Source organism: Aureobasidium subglaciale (genome assembly GCF_000721755.1).
Source record: "Aureobasidium subglaciale EXF-2481 unplaced genomic scaffold scaffold_14, whole genome shotgun sequence".
NCBI classification, from domain to species: Eukaryota; Fungi; Ascomycota; class Dothideomycetes; order Dothideales; family Saccotheciaceae; genus Aureobasidium; species Aureobasidium subglaciale.
Genome location: NW_013566981.1, coordinates 276357 through 296618, shown reverse-complemented (window position 1 = coordinate 296618; position 20262 = coordinate 276357). Strand labels below are relative to the sequence as shown.

Sequence of the window (20262 nt, the reverse complement as noted above, 5' to 3'; positions counted from 1 at the left end):
TCGGGCTCGAATGGACGCTTGATGGTGTTCCTTGCACCCTTTTTTTCACTCTCGAGCCACATCTAATGCGACTGCTGTCTTTTGCTGTCACCGATCCACTGCTAGAGCTCCCACCCAGCTTTCCAACCGCTCATGCAATGTCTAGATCCTCTTCAACAGTATCTCATGTTGACCTTCTCATAATTCGTGCTGGGCCTACAGGGTTGGCGGCTGCTGCTTGGGCAAGTCATTGCAAGCTCAATGCGAGAATCAATGACGAGAACAATGCGAGAGCAACAACAGACCGAGCGGACGGTCTACATTGTCGAATTCTCGAGATACTTGATAGCTTCGGCAGTCCGAGCATCGCCCGTGTAATCCTTGGCCAAGCATGTGTGATCAAGGAGATCAGTTCATGGGTATGCTGACAATGTATAGGGAGTCGGAGAGTCCCTGCTGACTGTCTCGTGCAGAATCCGAAACAAGGTTGCCTAAATCACATCAAGCGGTCCGAGACCATACGATCGGGCGAGGAAGATTTGCCCGGAAGTCGTTAATAATGATGCAGATGATGATGATATCTATAAAGAATATGGCATTGATAAAGACGAGCGAGCTTTGGTGGTTATGATGGACATGTCGGATACATTGGACCACTAAACGACGTTGCATCCGCAGGACGATACCTCGAAACAACCTTAGAGATCAAGACGATAAAAATTAAACAAAGTAAAAAAGACCTATACCGGAGATTCTACCCCCAACAGACTCGAAGTTTTAGGTGTGATTTAAGAAAAAATATTCTCATGTTGACTCGTAGACATCTTTATTTCGAGATGTTTGCTGCATACGAGATATCTGGGATATATCTTTGTTGACTTCCTGTGTCGGTGTCTTTGTATGAAAAATTTGGCAGTTATTGCTATTTCTATGCCAGTCGTGCTTTATTTGACTTGCTGTCAATCTGTCGTGTAACATGTGCATATAGAGACATGCACCTCCCTACGTGCAACTGACTCACGCTTGTAGCTGCAGCAAGGCACAGTCCTTTTCCAATTTCTAGCCTTGATCACCGAGATCACTGATCATAACTACTCCATGTAACAATAACTCCTCTCCACATTCAGTGCAAGGACAAAGATAAGAGCTGTAGAAAGGCAGAGTCACATTTCAGCACCATTGGCTGATGCAGGGAGAAGCTGACATCCGCCCTAAATCTTATAAAAGCAGAAGGCGTGATAGAAACCAGCCGCCTCCATTTCCTCCTTCGTACCAAGAAACCTGCCATCTCTGTCTTTTACACGCATACGTTCGCTCAACGGCCCTAATTCGTAATCGTCCTTTTCATCCTCCCATACCTCTGGAAAAGGCTTACGGTACATGAGTTCCAAGCCATACTCCTCGGCAAGCGCGCGGAAACCCTCCCACGGTACGACGAATTCGGGCACATCGACGGCTTCCTCGAGGTAGTAGAAGTATTTCCACCCGAAGGGGGGGCGGAAGACACCGTCAAAAGGCAGGGGTTGTGACTCTGGAAACTTGACCTTGTAGATTGAGTTTCCCCATTCCAAGGGTTCTTTTGGGATGGCTTTTGTGATGGGTTCTGGTTTCTCTTCTGTAGCGATTGCGTTGTCGATTGGTGCTTCCGGATTCCAGTCATCGTTATCGGCGGGTCCGTTTGCTGTAGGCTGCAAGCTCTTTTCAGGGTCCCATTCATCATCTTTGGCGTCATCGGCCACTTGGGGTGGGTCGAGAGGCTTTTCCGGATCCCAGTCTGCTTCGTCGGTTTGGAGATGAGGATCAAGACTCTGTTCGGGGTTCCATTCGTTGTCTTCAGTAGCAGCGCCTGCGGAGGGCTTCTCAGGGTCCCAATCATCATCATCGTCGTAATTTAGACCAGCTGGAGGAGAGTCTCCGTTCGTTGATTCCGAAGGCTTCACACCACCTTTCATGTGCTGTTCAATCTTCCTGCGGATAATATCCGAGTTTGGCATGACGCCGAGGAAGCGTCCACCTTTTTTCAGAGCACCAGCAACGTTCTTGAGCATTCCTCTAGCCTTTTCTTCGCTCTCGTAAGAATAATGCAAGCAGAACATCATCGAAACCACGTCGAATCCTCCTTGTGTGAAGCGAGCAGTGATAGCGCCAGTTGTGTCAGGTCCGGCATGTGGGTCGAAGCCAACCTCACGGACTATCGGGATGTGCGCTAGACTGACACCGAAGGCGTCTTGTGCGAAGAAGTGAGCCTCGAGTTGTTTTGCGTTCCTTGGTCCCCTCCTTCGTCGTTGCATCTCGAGATATCTGCCTCTTGCTTGCTCGATTGAAACATCGGCAGGGTCGACACCGACGTAAAGACGTGGAGTTTGAGGAGCTGACTGCCATTTTTGCAGATCACCACCTTTTCCACAACCCATGTCGAGAACGATAGGACGATGATCTCTATCGTCTGACGGTGAGAACTTCTGGATCATGCACGACTTGATCCAGTTGTTCAAGGAGCGCAGGCCTTGAATCTTCGACTCTGACCTCCTCCAATCTCTGCCTCTTTCTGGGACGGCATTGTAGTGAGCACTAACAATGTCTGTGGGCACAGTAGCTCTGTTTTGTTGTACCTGCTTGCGATCCTCCTCTTCACGCTGCAGTCTCTTCTGCTCAGCGGCTTGTCTGGCAGCAACGCTGATTCTAGAAGAAGCACCGGGGCGCTTTCGTGGGGGAGAGCGGGGAGGAGAGGGCGGGTCTGGGTCGTCGCGGCGGGTGCTGCTAGTGAGAGGGCTTCGTTGACGTTTTGGAGCTCTGCTCGAGGGAAGGTCGGCTTCTCTCATACGCTTGCGAGAAGGCTTCTGGTAGGAGTCCGACTCAGGAAGAGGAGATTCGGTGGGTGGACTGCGGCGTCCTCTGCTCGAGTCTTGAGGCTGACGAGGCATTGTGTCGTGTGTGAGCTCGAGGCTGTGGGCGAGTCTTGGTGTTTTGACGTGCTGTACACTTGATGAAGTGACCAGAAAGGGGAACAAGTTGTATGCAGAGGGTTATGCTATGCAGAGAGTAGGATTGGAGGGTTCGCGAAAGTGCACTCTTTAACGCTCGTTGGAAGGAAAGGGCGCCTCGTGAAATCGCCAAGATCTAGACCAGTCGAGGATCCACTTTTGGAAGGTGCAGAGAGAGCAGTATCCGTACTTCCCAAGATAGAGGGAGCTCAGGAGGTGCAACTGTAATCACTAGAATCTATCTAGATGCGATCATTCAAGAGGGAAGGCACGAGTGACGGGGCATCAACGAGTGAATTCATCGGGGCTCGGTGAAGCTGGCCGGCGTTGCTCGAACGCTCGGACCCCTTGGAGTCTGATTGGGGAGCTCCAGCATCATCATCATCGCCGTCGCCATCACCAACCATCACACCAAACACACGACCCTCTCCCAACTTCATCCACTCTCTCCGTCGTCATCATCCAATACTGCAAATATGGGTGACCCGCAGTACATGAAATTCCCCGATCTCAGACTAGCTCAGTCTGTCTTCACCCTCGCCTCGCCGTCGGCCACATCCACAGCGAAACAATCATCTCTCACAACCCTTCAAGATGCCATCCGAGAGCACAAGATGGCCCCTCTGTATCACTACCTCGCACATCCCCAGACTGGCAAGCTGAACGCTACTGGAGAATCTGGCTCGTCGCACAAGGCCTCATCATCGTCCGCACCGTCGCTCCGAAGAACCTCCAGCATCAACACGACCAGCATCATCGGCGTCCTCGGCGGTTTTAAGCAAACTGGCGGAGCTGACTTGCCATGGGACGAGAAGCTGTATGAGTCAATGAAGCGTGAGAACGAGGAAGAGTTGGCTGCTATCCAAAAGGAGGAGGACGAGGCTGCCGAGCGCGAGGGCGACACAGAGGTCAACACTGCTCGTGGCAAGCGCGCTGAGCTGTACGCTCGTATTGGCGACAAGGAGAAGGCGCTCGAAGCTTTCGAGAAGCTGTTAGAGAAGACGGGTATCCTGGCGTCCAAGATCGACATTGTTCTGGCCATTATTCGTATCGCTATGTTCTTCGACGACAAGGCTCTGGTCAAGAAGAGCGTTGATCGTTGCTCGGCTCTGGTCGAGTCTGGCGGTGATTGGGTATGGCGCAATTCATACTTCCGTCGACCATCAACCATAACTAACACGTCCCGTAGGACCGTCGCAACCGTCTGAAGGCCTACCAAGGACTCCACTTCATCACCATCCGCTCCCACGCTGCCGCTGCTCCTCTCCTCCTCGATTCCCTCAGCACCTTCACCGCTACTGAGCTCTGCTCGTATAGCAATCTGGTAGTCTACGCCGTCCTCGCTGGCAGTGTTGCTCTACCTCGTCGTGATTACAAGTCGCGTGTTGTCGATGCTCCCGAGATTCGCGCCATTGTTGGATCCGAAGACAGCAACGAGAGACTTGCCGGTCTCTCTGGCGCCGTGTCTGCACAACCCTCGGCTGGCACCGACCCCAGTGCCATGGACGTCGACACGACATCATCAGCCACACCAAAGCCCGCTGTCGTAAACCTCACCACCCTGAACTCTGGCTCCGCCGAGCAAGAAAAGGCCGAACCTGAAATCGACTTCTCTTCTCTCGCCCTCATGATTCGCTCCCTCTACTCTGGCCACTATCAAAACTTTTTCCAGTCACTCAGCACAGTCGAGACACAGTTCCTCGCACAAGACCGCTACTTGTACGAACACCGTCGCTGGTTCGTCAAGGAGATGCGTCTTCGTGCCTACGCTCAGCTTCTACAAAGTTACAAGGTTGTGGGTCTAGAGAGTATGGCTCAGAGCTTTGGTGTTAGTGTTGATTGGCTGGACCGTGACTTGGCTCCTTTCATTGCCAGTCAGCGTCTACCCTGCACCATTGATCGTGTCAAGGGCGTTATTGAGACACAACGTGCTGGCGACAAGAACAAGCAGTAAGTTCTTCTTGACCTCCGGTTTTACTATCACAATACTAACGACATATCAGATACACCGACGTGGTCAAGCAGGGCGACCAGCTCATCACAAAGTTGCAAAAGTACGGTCAAGTTGTCAGACTGCGTGGAAGCGAGAGAACTTGATTGTTGGGTCGGTCGAGGGGACGGAATCATAATGCATTGATGGAACACCATAAGGAAAGAGGGGTATGACATGTACCATATAGACAGGACTGATGATGGAAAGTCCTCTGTTATAAGGAGGCAAATGAATTAGTGCTTCTAATTCGCGACACCTCAATCAAGTGCTGATGCTTTGGTCCAATTGACCTTTCGATGCGCGAGGTACTGTGACACTTGTAGCTGACTCAAGGCACAGTCCTTTTCAGGCTTGCAGCGGTATCGTTGGGGTACGTGTTTCAATTGACTGCCTGTGCCAGTGCTACTTGAGCATATGCCGGTGGACTCATGATTGCATGCAGAAACAAATGCTGGGTAGGTGGACAGGGTGACCAGAGTGACAGCAAGCCGTGTTTCGGTCGGCGCACCTTCCCCGCAAAGACCCCCGAGGCGCGACTTCATCATTGGCGGTCACCCAAGTCAATTGCAATTACATAGCTACACACAGCATATCCAATCATGTCATCAACACAGATTGCCTCCTCCTTCGTCGAGGACGCTCCCCCAGGCGAGGTAACAGAATTGGGATGTTAAAGTGCAAGTCACACTAGCTAACTCCTGATAGCTGTCCAATGTCATCACCGGTACATACATGGCACCCTCCCGACTACCCATCAATCTCGCTCACAAACCACCATAGACATCAAGGCTCTGACCCCATCTGAGTCCAATTTGGTCTCTCAACTCTCCCCTGCCATCACCAAATACCACGAGACGCAATTCAGCACAGTCAAGCTGCCGGGCAGCAGCAGCAGCGTTCTGGTCAGCCCGTACAATAGCTTGGGCAACAACCGCTACTATGACAGCGCTAGCAACACAGCCTTCGACTTCGATCCCGTCGAGCAAAAAGCCACCAACGCACAAAGTCACTCCCTCGACAGCCAGAACGCCGATCAGATCCAGAAGCTGTACAAAGGTCTCCGTGCCCACGCCGATGAACACTACCCAGCTGCCACTGTCGGGGTCTTTCCCGCCGAGAGCGACAGCAAGATTGCCCTTGTACTCGTGAGCAACAAGTACAGCCCCAACAACTTCTGGTACGCTTCCTCCCACAATCTTACTTCTGATCAAACTAAGCTAAGATACACCACGCAGGAACGGTCGCTGGCGCGCGCACTACCTCTTCTCCCCCACAAGCTCATCTCTCTCCGGCGCCATCAACATTGACGTCCACTACTTCGAAGACGGCAATGTCCGCCTGCAAACATCCAAACCCATCTCCATCTCCAACGCCAGCGATGCCGTTCGCGACATCGCAAAGGCCGAAAAGACCTATCAGACAGAGGTCAACCAGGCTTTCACAAAACTCAACGAGGGTGCTTTCAAGGGCCTGCGAAGACAGCTTCCCGTTACTCGCCAGAAGGTCGAGTGGGAAAAGATCAGTGGCTACAGGGTAACTTGTACATTCAGGACGCGTGCATGTGACGAGATTGCTGACTTGTGCATAGCTGGGCCAAGATATCGGTGGTGGTCGCTCAAGATAGATGGGTACAAAACCATAGCCACTCAGAATTTGACATCATCATGTCTGCATGTTTTCCTGTCAGCGGGAAGCTGCGTTTGCTCAGTTCAAAGATCCCGTGCCTAAGCTCTCAGAACCTGGCGCCTTCAATGAGGCTCGATTTGAACACCCCCCCCCCCCCCCCCCAAACGTGAGGTTGCTACCACAGCAAAGCATTCAAGCAGGCAAGTCTCCTGTACCTTTTATTTGAAAGAGATGACAAAGCTAAATGACCTGCCACAATATCTTCCCGTGCATCGCCAAAAGTCTGCGATAGAATTGCTGGCGTCACAAAGTCTACGTGATTTATCACGCATCCGAGACGGCTCCAGGCGTCCTTTCCGAACCCAAACACGGCAAGAGCACGAGCTCTAGGCTGGTAGTTTCCTAACTCATAGCTTGGAGCTGTCTGTTTGCAGTCATAGCTCCCTCCTTCACAGCAGATATCCTGGTCTTTTCTGCTGCTCTTCTCCCACTTGTTCCTTCCCTTGTCCTCTTCTCCGGTCTTTGCTTCTGCTTTGTTGCTTCTCTGTTTTTGTGTTTGCTGTTAATTGCATGATGTTATTGTGAGTAGGAGTCTTTTTCTTTTGTCCTTTCCTATACTCTTTGTCTTTGAGTTTGTCTTTCCTTTTGGGTGTGCTTTTGCTTGTGATGTTCTAGCCCCTTTGTCCTTCGTTCGTATACATAGTGGGTCGCAGGTTTTTCCACAACACCAGAAGAACTCCAGCGTGTTTGTTGTCTGCTGTCTCTTTTGTCTTTTTATCTCCTCTACGTTGTGTTGTTTCCTAGATTCTTGCTGTCTCTTTTGCTTGGTATATAAGAAGCAAGAGTTTGACTTTCTGTTCCTCGTCATCCAGCCTACTCAGCCAACGGAGGCGGCCGTTGTCTCTTTCGCTTTCCATCTTCTCAAGGATCTCTGCCCGACATGTCTTCTTCTATCTATGATGACGTCCGTGCCAGCATTCTCGCAGCCTGGCCTCAGCGAAAAACGTTCTGCTATTCCAATTGTCTATATACGACTTTGCCTGGTCATCTTCTTGATGATGCTCGACACATCAAACGTCGCAACAGCCATCAATCTTGTCACGCCACAGTACCACGTCTCTCGAGGATGTCGGTCGGTATGGCAGCGTGTGCTTGGCTCGGCCAGCTGTGCTCTACAGCATCCCTTGCAGGCACAGATATGCCAGGAATTTTAGCCACGAATGGACCTTTCTTTGCCCTGTTTAGATCCAAGTCAGGAGGGAGAGAAGAAGAACACGAAGAAGGAGGCTCAGAACAAAGCGATCGAGAAGTACAAGGACAAGCATCAGGCAAACGATCTACGCAAGCGCATCATTTCCGGACTACGCGCGGTCGCTACAGACACCACTCACGCAAAGGCTAAAGGCGACTACCATGTCAGCATCGAAAATCTCGCCTACATCGACGACTCCCTGTTCGAACTCGAATCCCTCGTCTGCGGTGAAGCCTCATCCTTTTCAACAAGCTCCCGCGCCGGAAAACAACCTCACCCTGGTCATAGTGAGGAGCATCTTGCTCGCATGTGTCGAGCCAGATGCATGGTTCCTAGTCTCAACGGCGGGTTCAGACCGGGTGCCCCCAGAGCCGACTACAACAATCGAGTATGCTGCCAACCCTGCCCCTAATGTTCCCGGAGCTTTCAATGTCGAATCGTGGGCTTTCGCTCATGTCGTGAACGAGACATTATCATTGTCCTCACGCACGTGTACATTGCGTCTCCACAGACCGCTTCTTGTGCAAGTCCTCCGAGCAAGATGCCACCCAAGAAAGGCCGTCAAGTACGACTTCTACACTCCACCAACTCTGGACTTGTTGATATATTGGCTGTCTCCCTTGGTACAAAACTTTCCAGCTTGGATGTAGAGTCGGAGGCCTTTTGCTAATCGCTGCCATAATCTACCTGTGGCCGAAGCAGAGATGCCGTCGTCAGTATGAGTCGTCATCTCCATGTCACTTTGCTCTGAGCTGTTCTTTCTTTAGCGAGAATCTTTCCTTTCGCTCGTCTTGCGTTTTGTCACTTTGTGTTGCTTGACCTACATGCGCGGCATTCTGGAGTTCTGCCACTCCTCATTACGGGGTCAAGAGTCATCTGTGGCTTTACGCCGTACCTCTGGTCTCCCGCTACCTGCCTGCTACAGTCTCTCTGATCGCCTTCGCGTCTTACTTCTTGAATGAAACGCCCTGAGCGTTTTGCCAGCCCTAGAAGCCCCGCATGTTTCATCTCTGCAAGGCGTGGCTCAGATCCTCCTGGAAACCAAAATGCCATTTTTCTGGCTGTCGCTAGAGTATTGACGCGATTCCCTGGGCTCATCAGTGAATCTGACACGATCGGACGCTGGAGGCACCCTCACCCAGAGACCTCACGATTCCCCTCTGACATAAGGGAGAGTTTGAAGAAATGGCTTCTAAACAAGGCAGAACGCCTTGCTGGCCTTCCTGGATATATATGCTGGAGTGGTGAAGCTGATGAGGTCGTCAGAGCCATCGCACATGCAAGCCGTCGTCACCAGAATCTATGCCTCGCTCGTGGAGTGACTGCAGTCCATGGATCCTCTCTGAATCTCACGTTCTTCTCTTGCCACAATTTCCTACGCTCCAAAATCTGGACCCGTCCAAGGCATGAAGGGTCATCGGTAAAGCGCGCACGAAATGAAAGAGAGCGTCCATCTTACCCTCGACTGTGGCTTTGTGAAAGATTTGCTGCGGTACAATACCATGCCAGCCTACACCACTCAGACACTAGCTCGAGCGACTCTGCCAGCCTGCACGACAGTAACGATGGATGCAGGATACAGCCAGTCTCTTTTGAATCTGCAACGAGCGTGGAGACAACTCCGACCCATCTCTCCCCGCAGGCGGTCGCCGATGAGGTCCTGGGTGCCTCAACAACCATCTCAGGAAAGCGAGACATAGAAGCATTAGTTGAAAGTGGTAAACAGTCATCCGAACTGGTGCATGAGAGTCTCATGATAAGACTCAAGCAGCCACCGCAGGCTCCACAGCTATATGTCTCAGCCCAAGAAGAGCAGAGACGTCATGGTGTTCCTTATGGAAGAAGCGAAGAGTCCAACAACCACCCTGTCTACCATCGCTTCATCCTCAAACTCTACCCAACGGACGGTGGAGAGACATTAGCAGTGTCTATTTACGCGACCGAACTCGGCAAGGGTATTGAGATAATAACTACCTCTGGTCCATCCTGCTGGGGTGTTATCATTCGTCCATGTATCTGCGTGTCTTGCAGCTACAAAGCCATGTGTTTGTGGACTGGATATACCCGACGAGCTGTTGCTCATGACCTGCACTCATCTCGCTGGCAGCGACATCCGTTGCCAGCATTGCCGCGATGGCCACCGCAAGTGCTTCCCCATCCCCAATGTTCACCTCAATCTACGACTTGTTGACAAGCGCATACACTCTATCAGACGTCCAGCCCTCAGACTTGTCTACTTCTCGGAGAGAGTCATCGACGTGTCTCTTCAAGATTGTCAGCAGCTATGCTCTCTGAGTGTTGGTCCTTACGCCCACCACCTCCCACCGCTGAGATGGTCAACCAGTACCACGCCAGCATCGCGTCTGTGGTGGTATCTGAGATGTCCGCCAACTCAACCACAGAGCTGGATCCTGGAGCTACAGAATCAGCTCCGAGTAATTTCTCGATTCAGCAGAGCTCGCTGAGTATGCTGGAACAAAGGCGCGCTGTCAGCACGAGGAAGTAGACAACATCATCTATGACACGCAGACCAGATCCTGCTGCAGATCGCCCAAGACCATTCCATTGCTGGTCACTACCATCCAGGTATGCCAGCTGGCGCATCATCCGTCCTCGAAACGATCTCGAAAAGACAGGCAAAATCAGCACTATCCCTTTTGAGCGGGTTCAGTGTTCGTCGGCCAACGAGTTGCCGAGATATAAAGCCAGCAAAGTTGGTCTTCTTGTCAAAGATCGTCTGGAGAGTCACACACGTCTTGATGTGACCTGCAGCCTAAACACATCCATTGAGATGACACTCGGTAGCTATTCAGGCGCAGACATGACCTCTGGCAGCTTGATCAAGCATGTCAAGTACAGATCTAACTCCTACCAGCCTGCTTGAGGCATTCAAAGATCTGGAAGGTCTTCTCAGACTGCCTCAAACCTCAAAAGCTACACATATCTCATCCGAGCCCTACTTATGAATTTGGGCATCTGCGGCAAAAGATCGTTTCGCTTATGGTGTTAGGAAACTGACCTAGAGATCTGTATTGTCAACCGGACCAGGGACAGAGCTTTAGTCAGTCCGCTCAAGGACTTTACTGGACCGTTGCCGCGCTCTAGCCGGCAATATCCGCGAGAAGGCAGAGTTGCTCGATCATGGAGAGGCTCTGAGTGCTCGGAAACCAGTCCAACCTCTGTCGAGTCAGCCAGCGGCGACCGAATCCATGTCACTCTGGCCACAGACACTGGCACTTTCATCTTTGAAATCATCGTGATCAGCGATGCACATGTTGCTGCGCAGTCCTGTTCGCCGAATACATTTCTGTTGCTTACCCCAATCAGCTGAGAATTCGGACGGAAAGTCAAGGTTCATCCCCATTTCTTTTTCAGGGTCGAAGATTGTGGCAAAGCTGCTCTGAGAAATCTGATGTTTCCATACTGGATATTGAGAAGCCTACAAGAGGATGTCGCAGTGGCGTAATCAAGCAAGTCGCTTGCTCTGACCTCATCCTACGTTGTGCGCTTTACCCTCTTCGCTACAGGGCTAAGAAGCCTTCCGAGACTAGCTTGTCAGACTCGAACAGGGCATAGCTCAGAGAGAGACCGACAATCAGAACCCAACCAACAATGACAAAGAGCTATTGAAGTGGTGAACCATGAGTGATCATCCCGCCAACTTTGTCTCGACCGTTCGTGACCACATCGTTTGGAAGATCATCGTCTGCTATTGGGCGCTCTGCTGTAAGGGTCGCGCCGCTGCCTGGAAGGTTAACGACATTGCTGGTGTCATGTTCAACCAGCAAGAAGTTGACTCAGGCACAACATTAACATTTTCGCCATCACCAGCCTTAACATTGGGCACGCACTGGAGAACTTATTCATTCCTCGATATTTACTTAGGCGCTCCTGCAGCTCCAGTAGACCCATCGCTCTAGATGTGGTCTGCAGAGCAAGGGCCCAACTCCTCCTGGGAAGACTCAGCATCAAATCATGGTATCCAAGATCATTGTGAATGTTGGAAATCTTGCTTTTACCAACGATGGCGGCACACTTGGTGACATTCCGTTGCTTGACTTCACCAAGTGCCCAAAGTCCGCCTGCAACGCCGCCTCCGCCGAGCTAATCAACCCTGTGGCTGCTGATGGCTCCAAGACTACCACCAGTGGATCAAGAACCCAACATTCCTAACTTGACTAACAGCGTGGGCGACGCTCTTTCTAGAGCTATGTTCGAGAAAGCATATCCGCTGGCTTTGTGGATTTTTATCTTCCTGGCACTACGCTTGAGTGGTTCTCCGAGCACAGAGATACTAAGGGTTAAACTTCCGTAGCAAGACTAGTCCGAAGCTATCAACGCAAACCACGATTGGCCTCTTCTGATCTCTCATCTTTCTGTTATTTATATACCTCGCCGTATGAGAATGTGGATGGAGCTCCGATGGAATCAATAATCGACCATGTAGGTAAGGTTGTCAGTAACGAAGAGGCAGACCTTCCCGGGTCTAGATTCTACGAGCAGGACAGAGCCAATTGTTGCTTCTGCCTGGCTGGATCCGGTCTGCTGAAGTCACTCATTGGCTATCATCCGGAACATTGTCACTGCCACGGCCGATGAGGCCATCCCTGCCAGGGTACAAACAGCGATACTCTCAGTTGGGGGCCTGGGAAACTTACAGAGTTCAGACTGAGGTTTTTGGGGTGACCCCGAACTCAACTCGACCATACTTGTTTCCCTCAACAACTTAACCCTGACAAAGCTCAGCTTGGGCGTTGGTTAGGATGACGCACCTACCGAGTGCTATATATCGCCAATCACCATATATTTGATCAGAGTAGCATGGGCAGATTCTGTCTCGGATCTACCCGCTCGATTTGTTCTGAAGTCAACTCTGGTTGATCGAGCAAGCCTCCCAAGCGCCTGAATCCGCGAGTGAGCAGCCAAATCGATGTGATCTCACAACATTATACGCGGTAATACTAGCAAATGTCTGTCTGGGCCTTCAGCTCGTTGATTGTGGTTCTAATAAATCTTGGACAGACTTCTAGTCTCTTCTCCCTGATAATGGACAAGAAAATGTCGACGCCACGAGTGTCGCAAGGTGTTCGGCGCGCATGTTATCTTGGTGAAGTTTTGGTCAGATGGGTTTCTCGCCCAGCTTGGAGTAGCAAAGAGATGAAGGTAGACCAGTAAAAGGGACTGGTTACCTGTGAGGGCAAGAAATGCTCAAATTGCGCCGAGACGGGCCATAGTATCTTCGATTGCACAGCGCTCTTGGTGGTCGCCTTTGGAGAATGATTAAAGCCTAAACTAGCCTCTCTTAATGTCAAAGGCCTCTCCAATCCTGGCTGACTCTCAAGCTAACGCTGCCGTTGACATCGACAAGAAACTCTTGCGATTCCTTAGCATGCACGACGCCCCAGCTAACTTCATCACAGCTAAGTTCATGACAGACATTGAGCCCCACCTTGCTTGGAGAATCGTTCTTTGTCACTGGACCGCTGTGTGTCTCAAGTAACTACTTCGACGCAAAACATAAGCTTCAGCAAAGATGATTGATCCTCGCTGAAGAGTTCCCTCCAATTTTCACAGCTACAGAACCTCGTCTACGGCATTGTAGCCTATTAAAGTATTCAAGTTTCGAGTAGACAAGAGTATGGCGACAATTTGCCGCGCATTTCTTCTACCGTGCAGTTCACACACTTCAGAACATGGCATGTGATGTATCCATATTGAGCTAGTGATCCCGATCTGGTGTTATTCATGGGACCTTTTGTACTTAGCAGACTGGGGGGCATCAACGACAATGAGCTATAGCAAGGCATAGATGCATCTTTCAACGATCTACCTAACACAAAGAGTCGTTAGAACTCTCTATCCCCGTGCCATCATTGTAGAACTACAAACGTGACAGTATATTGCACACGGGAAGGTCGTAGTATACTCGAATCACTGGAAAGGTAGTTTGCCTTGCCGGAATAACCTGAGTTGTGTGTGTTCAAGCTCCTCGGCTCCACATCCTCCATGTGACGTCTGGTAAACTACGAGCACTTCTCGACGACTTGGTGTTGACTTTCTTGACAATACCGGAACATATCTTCTGATTACACAACCTCTAAGCACGTCAATTGATGACCGGTCTCCTAAAAGCGTAGATATTTGTAGAGACCATGCCATCCTTCCTCCTCTTTTGTATGGCCCAAATACCCTTGTCGGTGAGTAACCTGAAATTCTGAATGCCCATCATGAAACACTAGTGACTATAGCTAACTATCTCTAGACCATCAACACGTTTCTACAATTGCCAGGGCATAACTTCTTCTCTCTCGTCCGAGATACGTCTCAGTCGACTTCCGACCCCATCGCCACTTCACCGCCAGTGGATGGTTTCACTAGCGCCTTTATGAACACCGACCAGATTCGCGACTATCTCTCCAATCCTAATGCACCAATGATAGGCGACCTCGAACCCTGTCAATACGCATATCTAGACGAGCGCGGTGCTAGAGATTATACGGTCGTCTTGGCACACTCATACAAAGCTCTAGAGATGCAAGACCCAACTACCATGACCGAAGACGAGTTGGCGCAGTGGGATACTGAGCTTGAGGAGCGAGCAGATGAACCTGATGATATGTGGCGTGAGTGGCGCGTCAAGTTTAAGGATGCAGAGCGGCTATCGACTATCCTCTCTCTCGAGAGTGACTTCACTGTCAAGTTATACGATGATGATTTCTTGGCAGCTCACGTTGCTGCTGAGGGTATCTTACAGTTGGAGACTGCGTGGGCGGCGTTCGTTGCTGCCAGCTCTTCGGCTGGAGAATAATATCTGCATATGACAATGTGGGATGTTATGCGTGGGAAGAATGTGTGGCTAGAGATTGTCTTACATAAGCATAATAGGTCAAGCGATCTTTATGTATCAATGCTCAAGCTCTCACATATTGACTAAGACACATCGTCAAGATCAAGCCCCCACCAAACATGCCTCCAGGTAGCTTTGCACTGTCCTGATCGCAGATAGACGACAGAGGACACCCACGTATCCGTCAGGTCGAATGACAGCAATAGCACCTTCATCTCTAGCGATACCGTAAGTCTCGTAGGCATCTTCTTTCCTTGCCAATCCGTATGTTCGCATCTCTGCGAGTCGCTTGACATCCGATGGAAGCTGCGTCCACTCGAATCTCTCCTTGATAGGATGCAGGACCGCAAAATCGATTGAACCAGCAGGATGTTCATCCACCATGGTGGCACATGCTCTCAGCGCTTTCTGAGATAGACCGTCGCTCTTGAGAAGATTTGTACTGGTGAGTACGAGTATGCGGTAGCGACCGTTTGACGGGAGTTCTGTGGCAGTGCGAGTCAGCACAAACGATCCAATAGACAAAGCAAGCACGATACTCACCATCGTGCAGCTGACGAGTGGTGTTGTCAGCATATCGCTTGAGCTCAACATTCAAGAACCTCCGACCTGCGGTGAGTGCACCGTAGAGTGGATCTCCTTCCGCGGCTAGCATACCCTCTGATTCTTTCGCTGACTTGACAAGTTTGTTAGACTTGTATTCAAGACCACATCCACTCGTGAAACCACTTCCGTCACGGAACACCTTGAGGAACTCATCATGTGTAAGTCCTGCTTCTGAATCACCGGATCCAATCTTGCCTGAGAACATGTGAGAGAATTTCGCATCGAACTCAATGAGTTGACGAGCAGTATCCACACGCTCCAGATCGAAAGTCTCGAGAACCTGATCAGCTTGCTTTTCTGATTGTGGTGACAAGCCAAGAATGGAATGAGCAAGCTTCCAAGATAGATTGTACGAGTCCATCATCGAGACATTCATGCCTTGACCTGCTTTGGGGCTATGCGTGTGGCATGCTAATCTATGGTCAGCCATAGTCCTCCAGATAAACCCCGGGTCTTCACTTACCATCTCCGACAATGAACACTCTATCAACACCATCTGGCGTCCTCGAAGAAAATTTCGAACTCATTCTTTGACCAATCTGATATGCAGCATACCAATCAGGCGCAGTACCCTCCTTGATCTTGATGCTGTACGGTGCAAACACTGCGTTAGCTTGCTGGAAGATATAGTCCAAAGTGACCTCAGCACGCTTCTTCTTGCTTGAGTTCTTCTTTTCATCTTCGGGCGTTGTTGTGCGGTCTGCCTTGGCATCAACATCACCAGGTACCTGAACATAGAGACGTGTAAGGAATTCGCCCGTTGCAATCTGCTCTCTCGGAATGACCATGATAGAGCCAGACTCGGAATGCACAGCGGAACGTTTACGGATGTCTGGGAAATCGGTGTCGGCTACGAAATCGCAAACGCCCCAAATATGGTCAGATGTCTCTCCTTCTAAGGACAATCCCATAGACTTTCGCACTTTCGAATGTGCACCGTCGCCTCCGACTAGATATTTCGTGCGCACCGATCCTGGGACCCGACTGCCATCTTCAATCTCATGTTCATAGTTGACCAAGATGGGATAGTCCGGGTAATTGACCGTGTCGACTGTATAATCCAAGAAGTGATGTGATCTCCTGATGGTGTCCCTCGGAGCATAAACATCCAAGTTTTCCTGTAGGATCCTCTCAATACGACCCTGATGGATTGTTACCTCGAATGGAAATCTTGCCGGTACATTCACGTCGGGCACAAAAGAAGTCCGCTCGATACCACCCTTTGAATTTCCATTGGCGCCTTCAACCTGAGCTATCGGGTTCCAGAAAGCTACTTCTTCCATATGACAGCCATCCGCAATGATCTCCGAAGCGATGCCCAGGCTTTGAAACACTTCAAGAGTACGAGGCTGGAGCCCATCCGCTTGACCCGCTTTCAAAGTGCCTGGCTTAGAGTCTAGGCAGAGAAGGGATGATCCCGAGATACCATATCTGGCAAGCAGCAACGTGAGGAAGAGACCACTTGGCCCAGCCTGGAATTACTTATTGGTGATGAGCCTTCAATAACTTGGAATGGGAAACTTACTCCAATAACAACGACTTCACGTTCCTCGCCAGTGATAGACACTTTGGGTGAGAGTCGTGGTAATGGCAATGCCCGTGACGGGAGGATTCTCAAATCGCGGTGCGCTGTAGCGGTCTCTTCGAAGACAGGCATTGTGGTATTGTCGCGCGGAGATTGCCTGAGGTCAAACAGGACAGATTTGATAAGTAGATGTAAGAGTATTCAGATCACTGTATAAAGACTTTCCATAGACATACTCGACGTGTGAAACAAGAACGAGATCTTGACGACGACAACAACTGGCCAAGCTTCCGCGCCGGAAATTTTGAGTTCAAGAAGGCGGGGAAGTTTACCCATCTTCCGAGATCTCTTCCGGGCTTCTTCATTTGAGCGAATGCGAGCCAGCGCGTAGTAGCTGACACACCGATTGGGCTGGACCTGAGGATACAGGAAGACTTCAGGCGTTAGTGAATTCAACCATCTCCAGCATACCCAGGTAATTCTCTCCAGATCGGAGTGACGCAAGTGCTCGACAAGAGGCGCCAAACCCTACCTGGACCGTGCGTACATCGCCGTCGAATCTTCCGAGCAGGTTTCCTCAAGCGCGTTCACCGCTAACAATCTTAGAAGTGATGCTGGAATACGGAGTCTGTGTGGGATCAGGGCGAAGATGACCGAATACCCAGATCGCGAAATGTTGGATACGTCCCCCAAAAGTCGCACCCTGGGGCCCCGTAATCTGCCCCGGGCGTCACATGCTTGTCAGCGATGCCGGACGAAAAAGGGAAGGTGCAATCAACAACGACCTTGCTCAACTTGTGTTCGTACCAACTCAGCTTGTATTTACGGAGAGCGAAGGAAAACGAACAAGAACAGAGACGACCGCTCAAACGATGACACCCTCCAGCATGAGATAATTGAACGATCTTGGTCTTTGGTTAGTGGACAAGCCGAAACCGCGCTTGACACCAACGACAATACGTTCGACAATATTCCTAGCTCCGTAACTCCTAATGTGAACATTGATTCTGTGCGATCAGGTATGACCTCCGTCCCAGCCAGATTATGATCGCAGGCTGATTCTCAAACAGAGGAAACTTTTGCCTCGAATGATCGCGATGTAGTAGGCGAAGTTAACCAGCGAACACAAGGAACAGAATTCTACGGCACGTCGTCGAACTATGTGCTGCTCAATCAGCTCTTCTCCCATGTGCGACAGCAGAGTCAAGCCAGACATGTTTCGGCGCTAGACACCTCAAGCCGTCCAGCGACGACGATTGCAGGACAAAACCAACACGCGTCATCTGCACGAATCTCGCTTGTGAACTTGTTGGCCAATGACGACGAGCTGTTACCACCGTCCAGAGAGAAGTCACCATTGCAAAGCTCCTCTTCTGCAAATCAGTCTTCCGCCCCAATGGCTCTGACAAGTGTCTCAGGAGAACGCAGCCATACCTCGAATATTACTGTGCCTGCACTTACCCAACGTACAGCCGAAAGACGGCTAGAGGAAGCGCTCGTACGCAGCTTCATGCACAATCTTCATTATTTGCATCCCATGATCGACAATGATACGTTCAACGCCCGATACGAAGCTCATATGGCAGAGCATAATAGTCGACATGAGAGATCGCCCAGTCTCAGGCACTTTTTCGCTCTTTACAATATCATTGTTGCTGTCGGAGCACTTGTGGCCGGATCGGACTTCCACGAAGAATTTGGCCGTGAGATCAGGGCAGTGATGCAGAACAAGAACGCCACACGAGGGCTGGAAAAGGCACCGCTCCAAGGCCTCTCAAGGCATTACTTCCAGAGGTCACGGAGCTTACTCGGCGATGTGTTTGAGGCCTGTTCTCTGGAAAGTGCGCAGACACTCTTCTTAATGGTAAGTCTCCAAAAGCAACAAACCATCAGTGCTGAAGCTGACTCTCAACAGTCTCTTTATTGCCAAAATTCGTTAAAGCCACATGCGTGCTATATGTATTGTGGTATGGCTGTTCGAACAGCTCTAGCTATAGGGCTGCCGTCTCAGTCTATGTCTAACTCGCCCGATGCTTGTAAAGCCGCGCGAAGAACATGGTGGTAAGCGACAATCGCCCAGACCCCGAGGCTATATGCTCACTGATCAATCTCCAGGTGTATCTACTCCCATGAGATGTAAGTCAAACGCTGTCCTTGACCCAGTCATGATTGATTGATATGATACAGAGATATGTGCTGCTCCGCTGGGCGCTTTGATAGCCTTGGAAAACCTCGGAAGTATCCTATTCCATTACCTCGGATCAAGGTCAGTACAGTCACAACCCCGTTTTGCGTGCGATACCCTGTCATGTGTAGCTGTCTTAAAGCTTTTGAACTCAGAGCAATATCGCCGAGATGTGGCATGTCCTCAGCTCTCTGCACCAGTCTCGCTGAATTAGAATACTCTAATGCAATCATTGAGAGTGAGAGTGACGAACTTCAGCACCTCGAGAGTCTTGACGCGCACTCTGCTGACAAATCACAAGTCTTTAGACATAGATGCGTCCACGGACGCTCCAGATCTTGAGGGTCGTAGCATATCTATGATCAACGTGATGGTCGACTTCGCGGTAGTCCTTCGACGTATCTCCAAAGAAATCTACCATTGTCAGAGGGATACAACCATCTCCGAGAAATCTTCCTCTGCTCTCCATCTAGACACGCTTCTTGATGAATGGAAGCGCAATCTTCCACCATGGCACAACTTCGATGCTGTCAGTTTCAGAGAGCCCGAATGGGCCGCAAAGCAGAAGCTGGTCCTTCAGCTGCGCTATCTGAATGCTCGTGTTATTTTGCATCGTCCCTTCATGTCGGACACAGCTGCGCATGAGCTTCCGACCAGAGACAAGCATATTGGTCTATGTCTAGACGCCGCTCGCAACACAATACAAGTGCTATACGACTCATACGCAAACAAGCACTACTTCCGAACTTGGTGGTACAATTCGACTTACACGCTGTATGCTGGCATGATCCTGCTTTACATTGTCATGCTTGGAAATGATACTATGACGCACGACAGCCTACTCGAAGATGTGAAGAAGAGCCGAGACATTTTGAGGTCCATGGAAGAAGCAAGCGTTGCTCGCCGTAGTGCTGATTTACTGAGTGAAGTTTTGGAAGTCGCTACTGCGTACATGCATCTGAAGCAGGGTCAAGGGACCCATCAACCTGGTGTCAACCCTAATGAGAACAACTTTGATGGCTTACAGCAAGAAATATCATCAGTCAATGACAACGCCCAGATTGACTTCGCCCAGGATCCAGAAGCATTCATGGCATCCTTGATCGATCCGAATATCCTTCAGGACTTCACTACCGACTTCGGCGACTGGACTGATCTTGACTTTGCTTTGTCAACTTCACACGACACAGTAGGAGTTGTGGACCATCGAGACGATTTCAATCCTATCAGTTATGCTTGAAGGACATGCGGAATGTCACAGCAAC

At 50.4% G+C, this 20262-nt stretch overlaps 9 protein-coding genes across 9 annotated transcripts; 7 read left to right on the top strand and 2 right to left on the bottom strand.

Annotated features, from left to right (window-relative positions):
* Positions 1–742: 742 nt before the first annotated feature.
* AUEXF2481DRAFT_41282 (uncharacterized protein) lies at positions 743–3236 on the bottom strand. The gene has a single exon (XM_013487119.1). The coding sequence runs from the start codon at positions 2901–2903 to the stop codon at positions 1191–1193; it is 1713 nt and encodes a 570-aa protein (XP_013342573.1). The 5' UTR covers positions 2904–3236; the 3' UTR covers positions 743–1190.
* A 122-nt stretch (positions 3237–3358) lies between these two features.
* Positions 3359–5241, top strand: AUEXF2481DRAFT_41281 (uncharacterized protein). Its single transcript, XM_013487118.1, has 3 exons — positions 3359–4096; positions 4153–4913; positions 4967–5241. The coding sequence occupies exons 1-3, from the start codon at positions 3440–3442 to the stop codon at positions 5058–5060; spliced, it is 1512 nt and encodes a 503-aa protein (XP_013342572.1). The 5' UTR covers positions 3359–3439; the 3' UTR covers positions 5061–5241.
* Positions 5242–5371: 130 nt separating this feature from the next.
* AUEXF2481DRAFT_80883 (uncharacterized protein) lies at positions 5372–6580 on the top strand (the record flags this gene model as incomplete). Its single annotated transcript, XM_013487202.1, has 5 exons — positions 5372–5609; positions 5662–5680; positions 5737–6133; positions 6192–6489; positions 6545–6580. The coding sequence occupies exons 1-5, from the start codon at positions 5556–5558 to the stop codon at positions 6578–6580; spliced, it is 804 nt and encodes a 267-aa protein (XP_013342656.1). The 5' UTR covers positions 5372–5555.
* A 1142-nt stretch (positions 6581–7722) lies between these two features.
* AUEXF2481DRAFT_292610 (uncharacterized protein) lies at positions 7723–8638 on the top strand. Its single transcript, XM_013487246.1, has one exon. It carries the CDS (start codon positions 7996–7998, stop codon positions 8482–8484), a length of 489 nt encoding a protein of 162 aa, XP_013342700.1. The 5' UTR covers positions 7723–7995; the 3' UTR covers positions 8485–8638.
* AUEXF2481DRAFT_292456 (uncharacterized protein) lies at positions 8639–10189 on the top strand. The gene has a single exon (XM_013487245.1). It carries the CDS (start codon positions 8793–8795, stop codon positions 10023–10025), a length of 1233 nt encoding a protein of 410 aa, XP_013342699.1. The 5' UTR covers positions 8639–8792; the 3' UTR covers positions 10026–10189.
* A 1286-nt stretch (positions 10190–11475) lies between these two features.
* AUEXF2481DRAFT_30636 (uncharacterized protein) lies at positions 11476–12007 on the top strand (the record flags this gene model as incomplete). The annotated part of the gene is made up of 2 exons (XM_013487067.1): positions 11476–11736; positions 11768–12007. 2 exons carry the CDS (start codon positions 11476–11478, stop codon positions 12005–12007), a joined length of 501 nt encoding a protein of 166 aa, XP_013342521.1.
* Positions 12008–13986: 1979 nt separating this feature from the next.
* Positions 13987–14642, top strand: AUEXF2481DRAFT_80881 (uncharacterized protein; the record flags this gene model as incomplete). Its single annotated transcript, XM_013487201.1, has 2 exons — positions 13987–14031; positions 14097–14642. 2 exons carry the CDS (start codon positions 13987–13989, stop codon positions 14640–14642), a joined length of 591 nt encoding a protein of 196 aa, XP_013342655.1.
* Positions 14643–14783: 141 nt separating this feature from the next.
* Positions 14784–16944, bottom strand: AUEXF2481DRAFT_66727 (uncharacterized protein; the record flags this gene model as incomplete). Its single annotated transcript, XM_013487167.1, has 4 exons — positions 14784–15166; positions 15225–15698; positions 15751–16759; positions 16813–16944. 4 exons carry the CDS (start codon positions 16942–16944, stop codon positions 14784–14786), a joined length of 1998 nt encoding a protein of 665 aa, XP_013342621.1.
* Positions 16945–17461: 517 nt separating this feature from the next.
* On the top strand, positions 17462–20237 carry AUEXF2481DRAFT_30633 (uncharacterized protein; the record flags this gene model as incomplete). Its single annotated transcript, XM_013487066.1, has 6 exons — positions 17462–17831; positions 17883–18676; positions 18728–18873; positions 18928–18948; positions 19033–19078; positions 19299–20237. The coding sequence occupies 6 exons, from the start codon at positions 17462–17464 to the stop codon at positions 20235–20237; spliced, it is 2316 nt and encodes a 771-aa protein (XP_013342520.1).
* Positions 20238–20262: the final 25 nt, after the last annotated feature.

Excerpts from the sequence above, each read along its gene's own strand:
- AUEXF2481DRAFT_41282 (XM_013487119.1), bottom strand. The coding sequence starts at position 2,903 with ATGCCTCGTCAGCCTCAAGACTCGAGCAGAGGACGCCGCAGTCCACCC.
- AUEXF2481DRAFT_41281 (XM_013487118.1), top strand. The coding sequence starts at position 3,440 with ATGGGTGACCCGCAGTACATGAAATTCCCCGATCTCAGACTAGCTCAG. Across the intron at positions 4,097-4,152 it reads TCGAGTCTGGCGGTGATTGG|GACCGTCGCAACCGTCTGAA; the intron begins GTATGGCGCAAT and ends CACGTCCCGTAG. Across the intron at positions 4,914-4,966 it reads GCTGGCGACAAGAACAAGCA|ATACACCGACGTGGTCAAGC; the intron begins GTAAGTTCTTCT and ends ACGACATATCAG.
- AUEXF2481DRAFT_292610 (XM_013487246.1), top strand. The coding sequence starts at position 7,996 with ATGTCAGCATCGAAAATCTCGCCTACATCGACGACTCCCTGTTCGAAC.
- AUEXF2481DRAFT_292456 (XM_013487245.1), top strand. The coding sequence starts at position 8,793 with ATGAAACGCCCTGAGCGTTTTGCCAGCCCTAGAAGCCCCGCATGTTTC.